Source organism: Dipodomys ordii, unplaced genomic scaffold, assembly GCF_000151885.1.
Source record: "Dipodomys ordii isolate 6190 unplaced genomic scaffold, Dord_2.0 Scaffold5, whole genome shotgun sequence".
In the NCBI taxonomy this organism is placed as follows: Eukaryota; Metazoa; Chordata; class Mammalia; order Rodentia; family Heteromyidae; genus Dipodomys; species Dipodomys ordii.
The window spans coordinates 27,463,334-27,480,057 of NW_012267221.1; the positions used below are offsets into that span (position 1 = coordinate 27,463,334).

The window sequence follows — 16,724 nt, forward strand, 5'->3', positions numbered from 1 at the left end:
TTGTGATAATTTGGGTAAATGTCCAGGAGGGGGATTTCTAGGTCATAGGGGAGCTCTATGTTTAATCTTTTGAGGAACCTCCATATTGCTTTCCAGAGTGGTTGAACAAGTTTAGATTCCCACCAACAGTGTAATAGAGTTCCCTTTTGGCCACAGCCCTACCAGCATCTGTTATTAGATTTCTTGAAATTGGTCATTCTAAATGGGGTAAGATAGAATCTCAATGTTATGTGCCATATATTTACAATTGACAGTTCAGTATGTTTATTTATACCAGAATCAACATCACAAATAGCAAAAAAAAAAATGTGTCATGCTATGACCTTATGACATCACTGGGCAATATAAAATTTAACCTTATTATAATTTTATGGTATCACCATTATTGACCAAAATGCTTCTGCACATGACTGATTCTTGTGAGTTTATAGCTCAGTTTTGGTATCTGACAATAGAATGCTTCCTTAGAATGATTTTCTCTGGTGAAAATAGTAAACCAAGAGTCTTTTTTATGACAAAGAACTTGTCAAGAATTACATGTAAGTTGCTAAAGAATATGAAGAAAGACTGAGGAAGCAGTTGAAACCTGGGGGAAGGAGTGGTAAGTGGAGGAGCCCCACCTTCAGGGACCTGGAAAGTTCATTGGAAAGGTGAACCTTAGCTGTCCACAGGTTAGCCACTCGCTACAATGTATCGAGTAAGCCACTGAAATGTGCTTAGCTAAAATAGACATGTGCTGGTAAGTGTGGTGATTCAGGGTTATGATCTTTGCACTCATGGCAAGATGCTTGGGAGAATAAGTTAGAGAGAGAGTTGGGGGAAAGAGGGAGGAAGGAAAGGAGGGAGAATAGAGAGAAAGAGGGTAGATGGACATATGCTGTAAATATAAAATATAAATTGGCTTTTTTGAAGACTTAGTAAGAAATGTAAAATACCTCAGTATTTTTGTTTATTACATGTCGAAAGGAAAATATTGGGTACATTAGTTAAATAAAATGATTACTTTCACTTGTTCATTTTCTCTAGTAATGTAAAATTTTAGTTACATACTTTATAAATGTATATATATATTTATAAAGTTAAGTATGTAACTAAAATGTATATATATATATATACATTTATAAAGTTGGTTCTTATAGTTTCTTAGTGCTAATCTAACAACAAGTTTTCAATATCATTGCTGATTAAAAATAAATTACCAAACTATCATCAGAGAGAATAACACAGTTTGTAACAAGAAGGACCACAGAGACTCAGGGAACATCATTCAGGAATAAATGCTATCATTTCTGAATTTCAGATCATAAATACTGTGCAGCGCACACCTGTCTGGTCATAAATGATATTGCACTATTGCATAAATGAAGGCCTATGCTCATAAAGAGGAAAACAAGTATTTATAATAGAACCTAGTACTCATTCTATCATAGAATTTTTAATTCTTAACCTATAACTCAGGAGAGTTTTCATTGTTCATTTTAAAAAATTACATGACATCTTTTTGTGTGTGTGTTTGCTTTGTCAGTCATGAGGCTTGAACTCAGGGCTTGGGCACCTATCCCTGCACCTCTTTGTGTTCAAGTCTAGCAGTCTACCACTTTGAGCCACAGTTCCACTTCCAGTTTTCTGGTATTTAATTGTAGGTAAGAATGTCACAGACATTCTTGCCTGGGCTGGCTTTGAACCATGATTCTCAGATCTCAGCATTCTGAATAGCTAAGATTACAGGTCTAAGCCAACAGCGCCCAACTCTAAGAGATTTTGAACTTTTGAACAATGCAGGAACTGTTAAGATTTTTGAGACCCTTGGAGAAGGACTCAATGCACTTTACAAAATGGTCATGAGGTTTGGAACCAGGGACCAAATCTTATGGTTTGAACATAAAATGTCTACCACATGTTTAACTTTTGAATGGTTTGTCTTCACATGATGGTCCTATTTTAAGGAGATTGTGGAAACTGGGAAGTAGGGCCTGGCTAGAAAAAGAAGGTTAGTGAGGACAGGCCTTTAGAGATTATACTGGATTCCTTATTCCCTCCCCTGTTTCCTGACTCCCATGAGTTGAAGAACTTCCCCATGCTTCTACCATTATGATGTATCATCCCAGTGCATGGGCCAAAGTAATCATGGACTGAATTCTCTGAAATCATGAGACAAAATAAATTATCCTTTAAGTTGTTTCTGTCCAGTATTTTGGTCACAGAGACACAAAGTAACTAATACAGGTTGAGATTATTTATTTTAATTATTTAAATTTTGCCAGCCCAGGGGCTTGAACTGAGGGTCTGGGCACTGTCCCTGAGCCTTTTTGCTCTAGGCTAATGCTCTACCACTTGAGCCGCACAGAGTACCACTTTGGCTTTTCTGAGTTTATTGGAGATAAGAATCTCACAGACTGGCTTCCAACTTTGATCCTCAGATCTCAGTCTTTTGAGTAGGTAGATTTAAGGCTTGAGACACCAGCACCTGACTAATTTAAGTTTTTTTTTTTTTTTGGCATAGCTGCTAAGAGAGGAAATGAGGGTGAATCCCTGTTATCCTAGAAGAGAAATTTCTTTACTGTCTTCAGCAGGCAGATTAGCCCTCATTAGAAAGACAAGGGCACTTCTATAGGCTTACATGTCTCAGGAAACCTCAGTATTCAAGATTGCGGGAACTCAGATTGTCCTGACTCATGTCAAGGTTCTATTTTTCTTCCCAAACAAGGTTCTGGCCTCTGCACAGCATGTCTGTTGAGTTTTAGCTTCTGTAGACTCATGATTCACTCTTTGCACTAGTCCTCAACTTGCTCTCTTCACTGGCTTCAGGTGAGAATCACACAATATGCTATCCCAGAGACTTTTCGGCTTTCACACTTAAATATGAATTAAAATTCACATTTTTATATTTTTTCCAGGTGTCAGTAACCAGCCTACCAATCCACTATCCCTGGTTACTGGTCTATTCCATTTTTTCCAACCACTTAATATACAGTGTCCACCAGTTCATTCCCTTCTGCTGGCATGCCATCTCCCAGCTCTCTGCTGGTGAAAGCATTAACAGCTGTATTATCACAGCATGCTACAGGTTATGTTCTACCTGCCACCAGGGAGAGGATGGTGGTGGACTCTCATCCTATAAACCAGATGATAGAACCAGGTACAAAATCCCACTGGACCACCTCCTTTCTCCCACCACTTCGGGCTACCTGGGAAGCAGATTCTGAGATAGATATTAGTAGACAGATTACAGATTGCTATCTGATTACCAATTGCTATCTGTGGAAGGAACAAAATCACCATTGAGAAAAGAGAGAATACAGACTATTATGTATCACAAAACCAGCCTCTGGTCACCCATGGGGAACTTTGAAGTTGGAGTAGGCTTCAGATTGCTCCAATATGGGCAACAGGACTATTGTTCGAATGCAGACTGTTCCAGAAAGACTAACCATGATTGGTGGCTTTCTCTGGTCAAGACAGTTGTGAGGAGACTGCAGCTAGATTTATCAGCAATGCTCCCAGAAGCAAGGGAACTAAGTCCTACAGCACAAAAGGGAACAAGGGAGGGGGGTCTTCATTAAGCTATAGGATAGGTCAACAATCTGCATTCCTAAGGGCTATTAGAGTGCGGGCCTATTAGTGCTCAATAATTTATTGTATTAGTAATACCAATATATTGGACTATTGCTATCTTCATCTTGAGTAACTCACTTATCTCTTGCTGGAGGTGTAGCATGTATTAGAACTGATTTTCTAAGGATGCCTATAGCATGGCTGCCTGGTTCAGCCTATTCAGGAAGCTAATCTGTTTAAATATGCAGAATCAGTTAGACTGAGCCCTTAACAGAGAGGTGGACAAAGTGGTGCTGATACATGATCCTCCCAAAAATCTTGACAAACCTGCTATTTAGTGTTGAAAAAGGCATACTTTCTCAGCCCTGCAAGGTAAGCCGTCACAGAGAAAGAATTCAGCGTCTGAGTTCCTTATCCTCAGAGTTTATTACTTATCAATACCTTTGATCTGTTTACAACCAAAGAATACTATTTTTTTCATAGCCTTGAGCATCTTCCTCCTTGCCTTATAAAGTCTTCCTAATTATCCTCTTCAAAGCTGGTGTTTCACTATGTGGAAGATTCTAATGTCATCTCTAGACTGAGACATATTCTAGACCATTCACAGAAACGTGATTAGTCCAATCAGATGGTTTAGAACTAAACTTTGCTTCCAGTTTCTAAAATCTATTCCTTAATCTCATAAAAAATTCCCATGATTTAAATGATATACTCAGTTTGTGAAATTATGTTAAGTGCTTCTTAGAAACTTAAAGGAGTTATAAGTAGGTTTTCCTTCATTGTGTAGTTTCATTATTCTCAAAGGATTTTCCCAACAAAGAGACTCCCATCTCAAGGACAACCTGGGTTGTTGAGATGATAGAAAGATGACAAGGAAATGAATGGTAAAAGAACTTAATTTGTGAAACTTATATTCTAACCTTTTAATCACCCATTTCTTTCAAATATTCTTGGAAATGTTTTGAAAATTCTTCTTATGGCTGGGTGCCAGAGACTCACACCTGTAATCCTAGCTACTCAGGAGACTGAATCTGAGGATCATGGTTCAAAGCCAGCCCAGGCAAGAAAGTGAGATTCTGATCTCCAGTTAACCACCATAAAACTGGAAGTGGCACTGTGGCTCACGTGGTAGAGTACTCACCTTGAGCTGAAGAGCTCAGGGACAGCAGCCAGATCCAGAGTTCACGCCCCATGACAAAAAAAAAAATTCTTCTTATGCTCTTTCAACTACTAATTCATCTTTATGTCAGAGAAAAATACATTGCAAAATCATTAAGAAACTGATGCATCATGTGCATGTCTGCAAATTTTGCTTTGGTCATAGGTTCCTTTATCTTTGGCTTTTAGAGGTAAGTACAGTATGTAAATTACAGTCTTACATTAAAATACTCCTAAGAATGCCTAAAAAGAACCAGGGCCATACACTAATGGCTAGCTCTTTAATAAAATGAGCAGAACCTCATTATCACAACAGCTCTTTATTACATGGTTTCAAATACACAGCAGACCAATCGAATTCCCTGAAATTTTGGAATGATGTTCAACAAAAGCCTCAACACTTAAAGAGCTTCCTTTGAATTCCCTTTACAAAGCCTTGCAGAAAAAAAGTTTAAGCACCAGAATACTGTTGCTAGCAATAGCTGTATTCTTCATTAAACATGCAGTTTCTTCCTCTTGTATTTGGGCCTGTAAAATTGGCACCACATGCTGTCTTGTGGTACAAACTTTATAAATACAATATGCCAATACAAAGTTGAAGCTATTAAAAAGAGTTTAATAACAACTAGGAGGAGATAACTGATCTGGGATGTTGATGGAATCTGAAAAGATTTGGAAACAACAAACTCACATTACAGTAAATGCTTTGCTTGGGAAATGGTGAGAGGGAGGAGCTTTTTATGTGTAACTTTTTAAGTTGCCTCGAGTTTACTTTCTTTCTGCTATTATTTTCAAGTACTGCAGAGCATTGTGAGCTGCGTCATTCTGTGCATTGCCACAAGAGATTCCCAGGCCGTGACAGACTGTGATAGGACTGGTTGATAGTTCAGCGAGACATTGATACTGCCCGTTGGCACTAAGTTCTTCTGTAATGACACAAGCAAACATAATGATTAGTGCCAAATATGCAGATCCTGTTTTTAGTATTATCTTCCTCTTCAAGCATCTATGATACATGATTCCATTCATTCATCATCTTTGTCATGATTTTAAAACAACAGACAAAACAATGACTCAACTTCCTCAGGGCTCAAATTGTGCTTCATAAAAACCTGAGGGAACCTGAAAGAAATGCAGAAATCTAGGCCTCCTACTAGCCCTCTCGATCAGAAAGGTAGGGAGGGCAGAGATGGCTGGTTCCTGAATGTGAAAGAAACTCTAAGCAACTTTAATAGGACTAGTTGAATAGTGTTTGTAAACCACTGAACCACACCAACATTTTTAAAAGGCTAAGAACCTTTTGCTAGAGGATCATATAGATTGTATTTTCCATAAGGAAGTAATGTTCAGGAGCTATCTGAAACAGGAAATAACCTGGTTCAGGAAAAGAATTTGGCCTTCATATTCTTAGGTTTTAAAAGTATGCACAGCCTGAGTTATGATATTATAGAATACCACTAAAATCTAGGAAACAAATGTTGTTCTCATCAATTGACAAATCATTTACTAAAGATGGAGAAATGAGGCAAGGGGAGGAAGCAAAATTCAACTATAAGGCATGACTTACTCTGGTCATGAATAATGTTATTATTCTAACTAGTCAGTGTACTGGAAAAATAGCAAGGCCCAATGGGATTATTTAATGAATAAAGAGCTCTCTAGTTCTAGCAGCTAGGTTCATTTTGGTTTTTGTTTAGTTGAATAAAATTCATATAAAATGTACCATTTTAAACTAAACAATTTAGTGGCATTGAATACATGTGTGACTAGCAGTCACACATGATTGCTGCCTCTCTAGCCCCTAGCATTTACCAACTGTGTCCTGTTCATCTTCTTCCTATGGATTAAACTTTTCTGGCTATTTCATGTAATCAGAATAATATAATATGCAACCTTCTGTGTCTGACTTCTTTCACTTAGCAATTTTTTTAGGTTACTCTATATTGTAACACATATTAGAACTTCATGCCTTTTTATAGCTGAATAACATCACTGCGTGTTTCATAATGTATCCACTTAGTTATTGATGGACATTTGGGACTGTTTCCTTTTCTTTTTTTTGTTCAGTCCTGGGGCTTGAACTCTGGGTCTGGGCATTATCCCTTAGCTCTTCAGCTCAAGGCAAGCACTCTACCACTTGAGCCACAGTGCCACTTCCGGTTTTCTGGTGGTTAATTGGAGATAAGAGTCTCACAGATTTTCCTGCCCAGGCTGGCTTTGAACTGTGATCCTCAGATCTCAGCTTCCTGAGTAGCTAGGATTACAAGCATGAGCCACCAGTGCCCAGCTTCCAATTTTTGACTCTTGTAAATAGTCTTGCTTTGTATGTAGATGTTTGGAGATGTTTGAATGTTAGTTTTCAGTTCTTTGGAGTATATAGCTAGGAGTACGGTTGCTGAAAAATATGATCATTTGTGAGGAACTCTCAAACTTTTTCCATGGTAGCTGAAATATTTTACATCCCACCAATATAGGAAGCTCCAGCTTTTCTCCATTCTCACAGACACTTGCTATTACATTTTCTTTTTCTTGACAGGCCTTGCTGTACAGCACAGGCTGGTCTCAAACTTCCTGTCTAACCTGAAGTGGAGCTGTGGCTCAAGTGGTAGAGTGTAAACCTTGAGCAAAAAATCTCAAGGATGGCATTCAGGCCCTGAGTTCAAGCCCCATGACCAGCACAAAATACATACATACAGACAGACAGAGTAATAGAACTTACTTCACTAGAGAATTTGGTTAGTTGAGACATGTAACATCCTTAGATCGGTGCTTGGCTATTTATATGTGTTCACACACACACACACACACACACACACACACACACACATATTTCTGCTCTAGTAATTAGCTGGCTTTAATATTGTTGGATTGCTAAATTAATAAAATGAATTATGATAAAAACTTTTGTGTCTCAAACACATTTTAGTAAGAAACATGTCATGGGATAAATCATCATACCTATATCCAAATAGGTTATGTTAAAACCTTGTTCCTTGGCAATTTCACTTAGCAGCTGGGTGTAGTCTGTATTTGGGATGCTAAGGAGGCTTCTTTTCAGTAAGTTGATCTTTTCTCCAGGAGAATTCCTCAGGGAATGCCATGTGCATCCTAAAGAATGTCCTACTACATTCGTCTGAGAAAGAAAAATTCACGCTCTTAACCAGGACTGTGTTCCAACACCAGTTACAGCATAACTAAAAGCATTTATTAAGTATTTACGTATTTCATAAAGCATGTTTAAATAAGTGCCATTTAGTTATTTTTCCAATTCAAACTAGAAAACAATAGTAGGTACATATACTTAACAAATACGATATTAAGAAAAAATTTTAAAAAACACAAAGTGAATATACTGTATTTAAAAATACTTTATATACCAACATTAGTGTTGGAGTTGTGGAGACCTTTAATGTATTGTTTCCTCTCCTTTCCTGTTGACCAAGTTGATGCCTTTTATCTAAGAGGCACATCTGGAGAGTTAGAATGGCCATCAGGACATCAGGGAAAACAAAAAACAAATAAGCAAGCAAAACCCAGACTTTTATATAGTACAAAGTTTTCTTTGTCAAACTAATAGTCACACTGAAAGGTATAAAGATATTTGAGAGCACCATGAGTACATTAGCAAATAACTGAATCTGCCCAATGCAGCAAGCTACAAACTAAAATGTGAAACAACTTCCACATGTTTATGTTTTTTTATATTAAATAACAAACATTATAATTGACTGCTATGGGTGGAAAACAATAACTGTAGAAAAGCTGAAGAGTAAGAGATGGGTTCGAGGAGTTGTTCAAATGAATAGCAGATAGTTCTTATCACAAGTATTTCATAGGACCTAGTTTATTTTCTTTTCCTTTTTCTTTCTCTTTCCTTTATTCCTTTCTCTTTCCTCTTTCCGTTATTCTCCCCTCTATTCTTTTCATCTCTGTTCTTGATTTATATTTCCATGTTAGTTTATGGTTCTCAAATTGCTTTCCCACTCTATGATTAAACATAACTACTTTCTGAAGTAAATCTTATCAATGAACATGACAGAAATAAAGTGATTTTCAAAAGATCCTATACAAAATGGAAAGACTGGGAAAAACTTCTATTAAGTGAAGTAAGCCAGGCCCAAAGAAACAGAGGTCCCATGGTTTCCCTCATCTGCAATATCTAGTATATGTCTGAGTCAAGCAGAAAAGGTCAGATAAATTGATGTTAGGGAAATGAACCCTAAGATATGTATTCAAATGTTTTTTTTTCTTTCATGGGATTGTTTCTAACACATTTATAAGATGATTTCTTTGTTGCTTTGTATGTCCCTCCCCCCATGGTATCACCCCTGCTTTCACTGTATTTGATGTTGGTATAATTTGTGGAGGGGAAGGGGAAAAACAAATTGTTTAAATAAGGATACAGATGGACCCATTGCAACAATGAGAAGTACAAGTCATTATGTCGAAAACAAACTTTACAACTTTGGTGGAGGAGGGGGGCAGGGAGCACTGTGTGAGGGGGCGGGGGAGGAGAGGTTGGGAAGGGATGGGAAGGGGAAACAAAGGAGGAGGCTACGATGCTTGATAAGAAATGTACTCATTATCTTGCCCATGTAATTGTAACCCCTCTGTACAGTATTTTCACAATAAAAAAAAAATTACATTTGCTCTAAAAAAAAAAAAGATCCTATACATAGCTATGATATATAGTCAAATAACTTGTTAAATTTTCTCTCTCTTTTTTTTTTTTTGGTTGATTGTGGGGCTTGAACTCGGCCTGGGCGCTGTCCCTCAGCTCTTCAGCTCAAGGCTAGCGCTCTACCTCTTGAGCCACAGTGCCACTTCCAGTTTTCTGAGTGGTTTATGGGAGATGAGTCTCACAGACTTTCCTGCCCAGGCTGGCTTTGAACTGCGATCCTCAGATCTCCTGAGTAGCTAGGATTACAGGCATGAGCCACCAGCGCCCCACCACTCGTTAAATTTTCTAAGTTAAAATTTCTTTTCCTGGATCAAGTTTTAAAAATATTATTTTTGGGGCGGGGGGGCTGGAAGTATAGCATATTGGTAGAGTGGTTGCATGCATATCCCAGGATTCCATAACCAGCATAGGAAAAAGAAAAGGTAAAAAACAAACATAATTTATTTACAAGGGAAAATATATATGATATCTGACCAAATACATAATAAAGAATAAAATTGTTCTTTCTCATTTTCCCTTCCTCCAAGACCTCTGTTCTACAACCCAGGAGTACTTGTTGTTAAAAACTTTTCTTTGGTAACTTTCCATAGTTTTTGTTTGGATACACACACCATCTTATTAAATGAAAATGAGAACTTTTCGTATCTTGTTCATTTTATATGACATTTATCTAAGTCTCCAGATCGTCTTTTTAGGTTGTCTCTAGTTTTCCACTTTTGCAAACAATACTGCAATAAGATGTACTTTGTACTTGGGTGCATTTATCTGTGGATTTTTTCTTTTTTGTCAGTCATGGGGCCTGAACTCTGGGCTTAGGCTCTGTCCCGCAGCTCTTCAGCTCAAGGCTAGCTCTCTACTACTTGAGCCATAGCACCACTTCCGGCATTTTCTGCATGTGTGGTGCTGAGGAATCAAACCCAGGGCCTCATGAATGCAAGGCAAGCACTCTACCACTGAGCTACCTTCCCAGCCCAGAAAACTATTATTTTTCTAGTATACTTTTTAAAGTTATTTGCATTTTTCTGTAAAGTGAGGATAATATCAGACTTTCTAAATTTTGTTAGTAAAATGACACCCATATAAAGAAAAAAAAAAACAGTGCAGAAGTATAAAACCAGTCTTAGCCTTACCTCTACCCATCTTCAATCTTCTTCCCAGAATAATAATTAATTTTTTAACCTTTTAATCTTCCATTTGTAGTTATTTTAGTTTTTACCTTCATGACTTTAGTATATGGAAGTTACTGATTCTGTATATTAACTGCATGATCGGTTGCCTTGATGAATTCTCTTACTGTTTCTAGTAGTTTATCTCTAGGATTTTACAGGGATACAATTAGATTATTTGTAATGAAAAATCATTTATATCTCCTCTCATTTCCAATTTCTTATTGTTTTTCACTTTTCTAATTACATTGGCTGGTACTTCTATAACAAGGTCAAGTGAATATGATGTTATTGGGCATTCTCAGTTTTTTTGTGATAGGCATAAACATGTAACCACGATTTTGATATTCTGTATGCTTTTTACTAGTAGGATTAATGAATCCTAACTAATAACCATGTAACCATGTACCTTTGTTACACTTTAAAAGAACTGTTTCTTTTCCTTGGGTTAGGTGTAGTCATATATTTATCAACTATGAAATATCCTTGTCTATAAAACTAGCCTTCCTTATCTTAATGTGTTACTGAATATTTTACAAACATGTTTCATCACATAGAGTAATGATCCATACTGATCTCCTAAATATTGATTCTCCTATATTTTGTCTCAGCTACCTTTTCAATATCTCCACTTGGATATTCCATACTTACTTCAATCTCAACATATAGTCTGCCCTCCTAGTCTGTGTTTACCATTAGTAAAGACTGCCACCATCTCTCAGCTGTAAAAATAAAGCATCTGTTTTCCCCTTTACATCAAATCTATTACCATGTTCCTTTCCTTCATTTTTCTAAAAATCTAGTCATTTCTTTCCATTTCCTCTGACACCACCTAGTTTAGGTTACTATTTCTCATTTGTCTTCTCTAACAGCTAGTTAGCCAGTCCCTCTGATCTTAATATTCATTTACTCACATAATCCAGTCAACTGATTTCATTATTAACCTACAAATTAGAGCCTGTCCCAGGTTAAAATTATCTAATTACTTTAACTTACTCAAAGAACAATCTCTTTAATTTAATAGTCCATAAAAGGTGTCATCCCTTTTTGTCTTTCTAGCATTACTATTTGAGATTCCTTCCCTCTAACACTGTGCTTGAGACATACCATCTCACTGAGGGATCTTGGACTGTGCGTGATGCTCCACTCCAGGAGTTTTGCACATACTTCTCCTTATCTCTAGAATCTTTCCCCCATTCTCATCCTATAGAAGGTGAGATGCTGTTGTCCATATTCGTACATCATTCTCCAGGACCATTCTATAGCATACTTTCACCTTACAGTAGGCTATACTTTTCTTTTTTTCTCTCTTTCTCTTTCTTCTTTTGTGCTGATCCTAGAGCTTGAACTCAGTGCCAGGGCACTGCCCCTGAACTTCTTTTGCTCAAGGCTAGCACTCCATCACTTGAACCACAGCTGCACATTTGGCTTTTTGGTAATTAATAGGAGATAAGAGTCTAACAGACTTTTCTGCCTCGCCTGGCTGTGAACTGCAATCCTCAGATCCTGAGTAGTTAGGATTATAAGCATGAGCCAACAATGCTCAGCAGGCTATACATTTCTTAAAGAAAAGAACTAGTTATTCACTGTATCCCAGTACCTGGAATACAGTGACTAAATGATTCTTGATGAGAAGATAAGTGAATTCACAAACAAAGAAATGGAAATGTGTTGTTACTCTAAAGCTTAAATGTATTACGGTCTTATCTTTCTTAGTTAAGTCCTTGAGATTCAAACCAACACCTCATGCATGCTAAGTACAAGTTCTATCATTGAGCCATACTTTCAGTCAACTATCACTTTTAGATACCATCCTATTATTCTGAATTTACTGTGTCTCTCTTGGTCACTCTTATAACTCAGGATTATATATAGGAAGAAGCTAAAATTGCAGAAGTATATAACTGAACAATGGTGATCTTTTAAAAAGTTGTAATTCTGTCATATCTATTCCATAAGAAATCAAGGATAGTTTTCTATAGTAAGAGATGCTTAATCACAGTAACATAATAACTGACAGATAATTACTTACTAGAGAAATGTGGTTGTCTGGAGAAATGTTACTAAATTTGGCAAGAAATTTCTCAGCAGCATTTCTTTTGGCTTGTTTTTTTGATGCCCCCTTTCCTAAACAAAAACAAAAACAAAAATAGATTAGTAATCCATAAAGGTTGAACAAATGTATAAAGCATTGAGTTTAATTAATTAGTGGATACCTCATGGTTTCCTATGAGAGTTTTAGGATTCATAATACTTAATCTTATTGAGAATCAAAGTATTATTTTAGTTTTTTAATTTTATTTATTTACTTTTGCAATGCTGGGGATTAAACTCAGACTTATGTTTGCAAGACAAGCTATTACTTGAGCCATACCCCAGCCTTTTTATTTTTGCTTTTAGTTTGTTTTTCAGATAGGATCTTCCTAACTTTGCACAGATTAGGCTTCAAACATGATTATCCTGTCTCTGCCTCCCACATGCTTAGGGCTACAAATGTAAACAACATACTTCCCAGCATGTAGAGATAGGGTCTTGCTAAATTTTTGCTTGGACTGGTCACAAACTGTGATTCTACCAGTATCTGCCTCCTGAGAAGATAGGACTGTAGGAATGAGTCACCAGGTTTTTGTCTGCTTTTTGTTTTGTTTTAAGTCAGGAAAAACATCAATATAGAAGTTTAAGATACTGAGTCAATCATTTGTCTACCTTTCCATTAACCTTTGATTTTTTAAAAACATCAAATTAGGAAACACAAGTATTCTTGTACTTAATATTTATATTCTTCAACCATAGGAAGTTAGAGACAGTAGAAAAGAAGCACATCAATTATTCCCAAGATATATTTTAAAAGATACTATGACAGAAATCTCATGGTCATTCATTATCTGAAAATCATTCAAATGTGTCTAATTTCTTAAAAAAAATAAGTACCAGTTTCCATATATGATTCTAGTTTGCAAATTGTGGTATATTCTCTCTTATGAGCAGGTCCTCCCTCCTGGGAAAGGGTATATTCGGGAAGTCTCCAGCCATGATGAATAGCCAGTTCCTATAAAATTGAGATTAGGCTTTAATAGTAACTTTAACTGCACAATGACTCAATCACATAAATGGTATTCCTTCTTAATTTTGATCCCATATCTCATCATTTGTTTGAAAGGAATAATGGCATTCTATGATTGAAAAATGAGGAAAGGCCCTGTATTTCCCACAGATACTTCCATACTTTATATGCCCTGCATAGAATAATACCATAACTGAAGCAATTTTGTGAGATGAAAAGAATTTTTTCTATTAAGCCATAATAACAGATATCAGATTTCAACAAGAAAGACAAGTCAATAGCAGAGAAGACATTTGTTCTCAGTTCCAAAAGCTTCTCCCCATCTAGGTATGGACTTCTTCTAGACCCATGTCTGACTAACGGCATTCAATCAAGAGCAGGTGAGGAACAGATACAGTGAACAGAGACTTAGGAGGTGAAGAAAACTACACTCACAGAGTGAGTGATTGGTTGGATAATGAGGAAAAGAGTGGTCCAACAGAGCACATTGATAATCTGCAAGAAGGATATTCTACATGCAGAAATTTAAAGCTAAGAGGGAGAGAGAGAAAGGGAGTGAGAGTGTGTGTGCAAGAGTGTTTTGTATGTGTGTATCCATGTATGTGGGATGTGAATGTATTCCTTTTTACTTTTTTTTTTAGTAAGCAAATAAGTGGGCTACCTCACTTTTCTTAGGTTAAGTTACTTGACTTTGGCTCTTTCATAAAGCCTCTGTCTCAACAGAAATAGAAAGAAGTCTGTCACCAAAGAGACAAGGAATAAATATACTTGTGTGTACGTGTGTGTCCCAGCACATGTGCACATGTGTGTACCAGTAATGGGACTTGAACTCAAGGCTGGTGCCCTATTGCTTAAACCACCCCACCATTCCTGCATTTCCAGCTTTTTGCTGGTTAATTGGAGATAAGAGTCTCTGATTATCTGCCTGGCTGGCTTTAAACCATGATACTAAGGTTTTCAGCCTCCTGAGTATCTAGGATTATAGGCATGACCCACCAGCACCAGGCTTAAGAAATACTCTTCAAATATAAAATATTCTATTCATTGATTTTCAATGACAATTTTACAAAACAAAGGCAAATAAGGTATATGGAAGAAAATCGAAAACATATATAGGAAAATAATATCAAGTTAATGCTATAAAATCTAATAATTTTAACTCAGAAACCACAGTACTTCACCATTTTATGTTTAAAATATTAGTTAACTTATCTCAGCATGTGGTATTGCCAATTTATTGTATCTTTTGTCAGTAGACAAAATATTAAGCACAGAGAAACTCTACAACTTACCTGTAATGAACCGATAGGATTAAGCTGGTTCTTTGGTTGCTTTGACGGATCAGGCAGTAAGGGGTCAGGAACTGCAAAGCTAATGGGTTTTAAGTATTATTAACTAAAATCATTTCTTCCAAATTACTAAAAAGACAACAATAAATGACCTATTCTTGTTATTTCTCATACATAGGATGTCTCTCTCCACCTTGTTCAAATAGGAACTTGATCATCATCCAAGTAACATATCTAATGTTACTTCTAAGTAGTCTATTTTAACTTCAATGGATCTTAATCTCACTCCTCTGAACCATTATAACATTTTTCTTTTGTTTCTTTGGGTTTTTTGTTTTTTCTTCAGTGCTGGGGAATTGAACCCAAAGCTTTCCATATGGTAGGTGAAAGCTCTACCACTACACTATGTCCCCAGTTCCATTTAGTACTCTGTTTGACACTTTCTTAAGAAAATTGGCTATAAATTAAACATTCTTGAAGACACCTGTAAAAGAAAAGGTAGGGTTGGGAGAATGATGAAAGGGTGATTTAGCAATCAAGATGTACTGTAGCTCCTTGGCGGCAAGTTTGATGTTTTCTTACACAGGCTTTGGTACAGGTGTTCAGCAGAAGTGTATTTAAAGCACACTATGATTAGAACTACACAAAAAGGAAGACTGGTAGCCAGGAAAATTTAGTAATGTGGAAAACACAACTCATATATTTTTTTTCATTCAGATAACTACGGCAGAGAGATCTGTTTGTCCCATTATCTGCTCAGGGCTAAGAAAATTCACTAAGATTTAAAAACCTGAAGGCCTGAGTGAATCTAGTTTCTGTATATGGTGCTTATGATTAGAGAAAAAGAGAACAATCTCTTCTAGGTAGTTTGAAATTACTAGTTACTTGTGAGATATGTGCCTAATGCACAATAATCTGCATGCCAAGGCTATTACCACGTAAGTAAAGACTAAATTTATTGCCATTTCAAGGCTTTATTTTTTTTGCAACTGCCAGAACTTCCAGGTTTACATATTATATAAGCTTAAGAGATGTTAAGTATTCACTTATAATGCTGCATGTTCAAGCTACCTAAGTAGTTGTAATGGAGAAGTGAGAAAGTTTGTATCAAAAATTAAGCCAAGGGCTGGGAATGTGGCTTAGTGGTAGAGTGCTTGCCTTACATGCATCAAACTCTAGGTTCAATTCCTCAGTACCACATAAACAGAAAAGCCCATAAGGGAGCACTGTTGCTCAAGTGGGAGAGTACTAGCCTTGAGAAAAAGAAGCTTGGGATAGTGCCCAGGCCGCCCTGAGTTCAAGTCCCAGGACTGGCAAAAAAAAAAAAAATTAAGCCAATTAGGGCCTGATTACAGGTTATTTACTATATATAAAGTTTGTTAGCCTTCTTATAGTGATAAAATAAAGCATCATATACTCATTTCTATAAATGTGCTCAAAACTTTCAGAAAAAACTATAGCCATTGCCACTGGTAGCAAAGCTCAAAATTTATCAGGCCATTGGGCATGTCTTGAAAGCTCTCATAAATCAAATGTGTATCTCCTGAGAAACAACGTTTAGATACAAGGTTTGTCTCCACAAGTACTTATTTAGAAGGTGGTCATGGCACTGGTTAGTTTTTTGTTGTTGTTTTTTGATGACTGGGGGCTTTGAACTCAGAGCCTAGGTGCTGTCCTTGAAGTTTTGTGCTCAAGGCTAGAGCTCTACCACATGAGCCACAGCCCCACTTCGGCTTTTTCTTTTTTTTTGGCTGGTCCTGGGGCTTGAACTCAGGACCTGGGCACTGTCTCTGAGCTTTTTTTTTTTTTTT

At 36.8% G+C, this 16,724-nt stretch overlaps 1 protein-coding gene across 1 annotated transcript in view; it reads right to left on the reverse strand.

The window, feature by feature from the left end:
• Positions 1-5,013: 5,013 nt before the first annotated feature.
• Prkra (protein kinase, interferon-inducible double stranded RNA dependent activator) overlaps positions 5,014-16,724 on the reverse strand; it is an 18,502-nt gene continuing 6,791 nt past the window's right edge. Inside the window, exons 4-8 of the mRNA XM_013030850.1 lie at positions 14,917-14,995; positions 13,492-13,609; positions 12,593-12,687; positions 7,672-7,846; positions 5,014-5,639 (exon numbers count right to left, since the gene is read on the reverse strand). Of these exons, the coding sequence (XP_012886304.1) occupies positions 5,482-5,639; positions 7,672-7,846; positions 12,593-12,687; positions 13,492-13,609; positions 14,917-14,995 (625 nt within the window). The 3' untranslated portion in view covers positions 5,014-5,481. The remainder of the gene's footprint in view (positions 5,640-7,671; positions 7,847-12,592; positions 12,688-13,491; positions 13,610-14,916; positions 14,996-16,724) is intronic.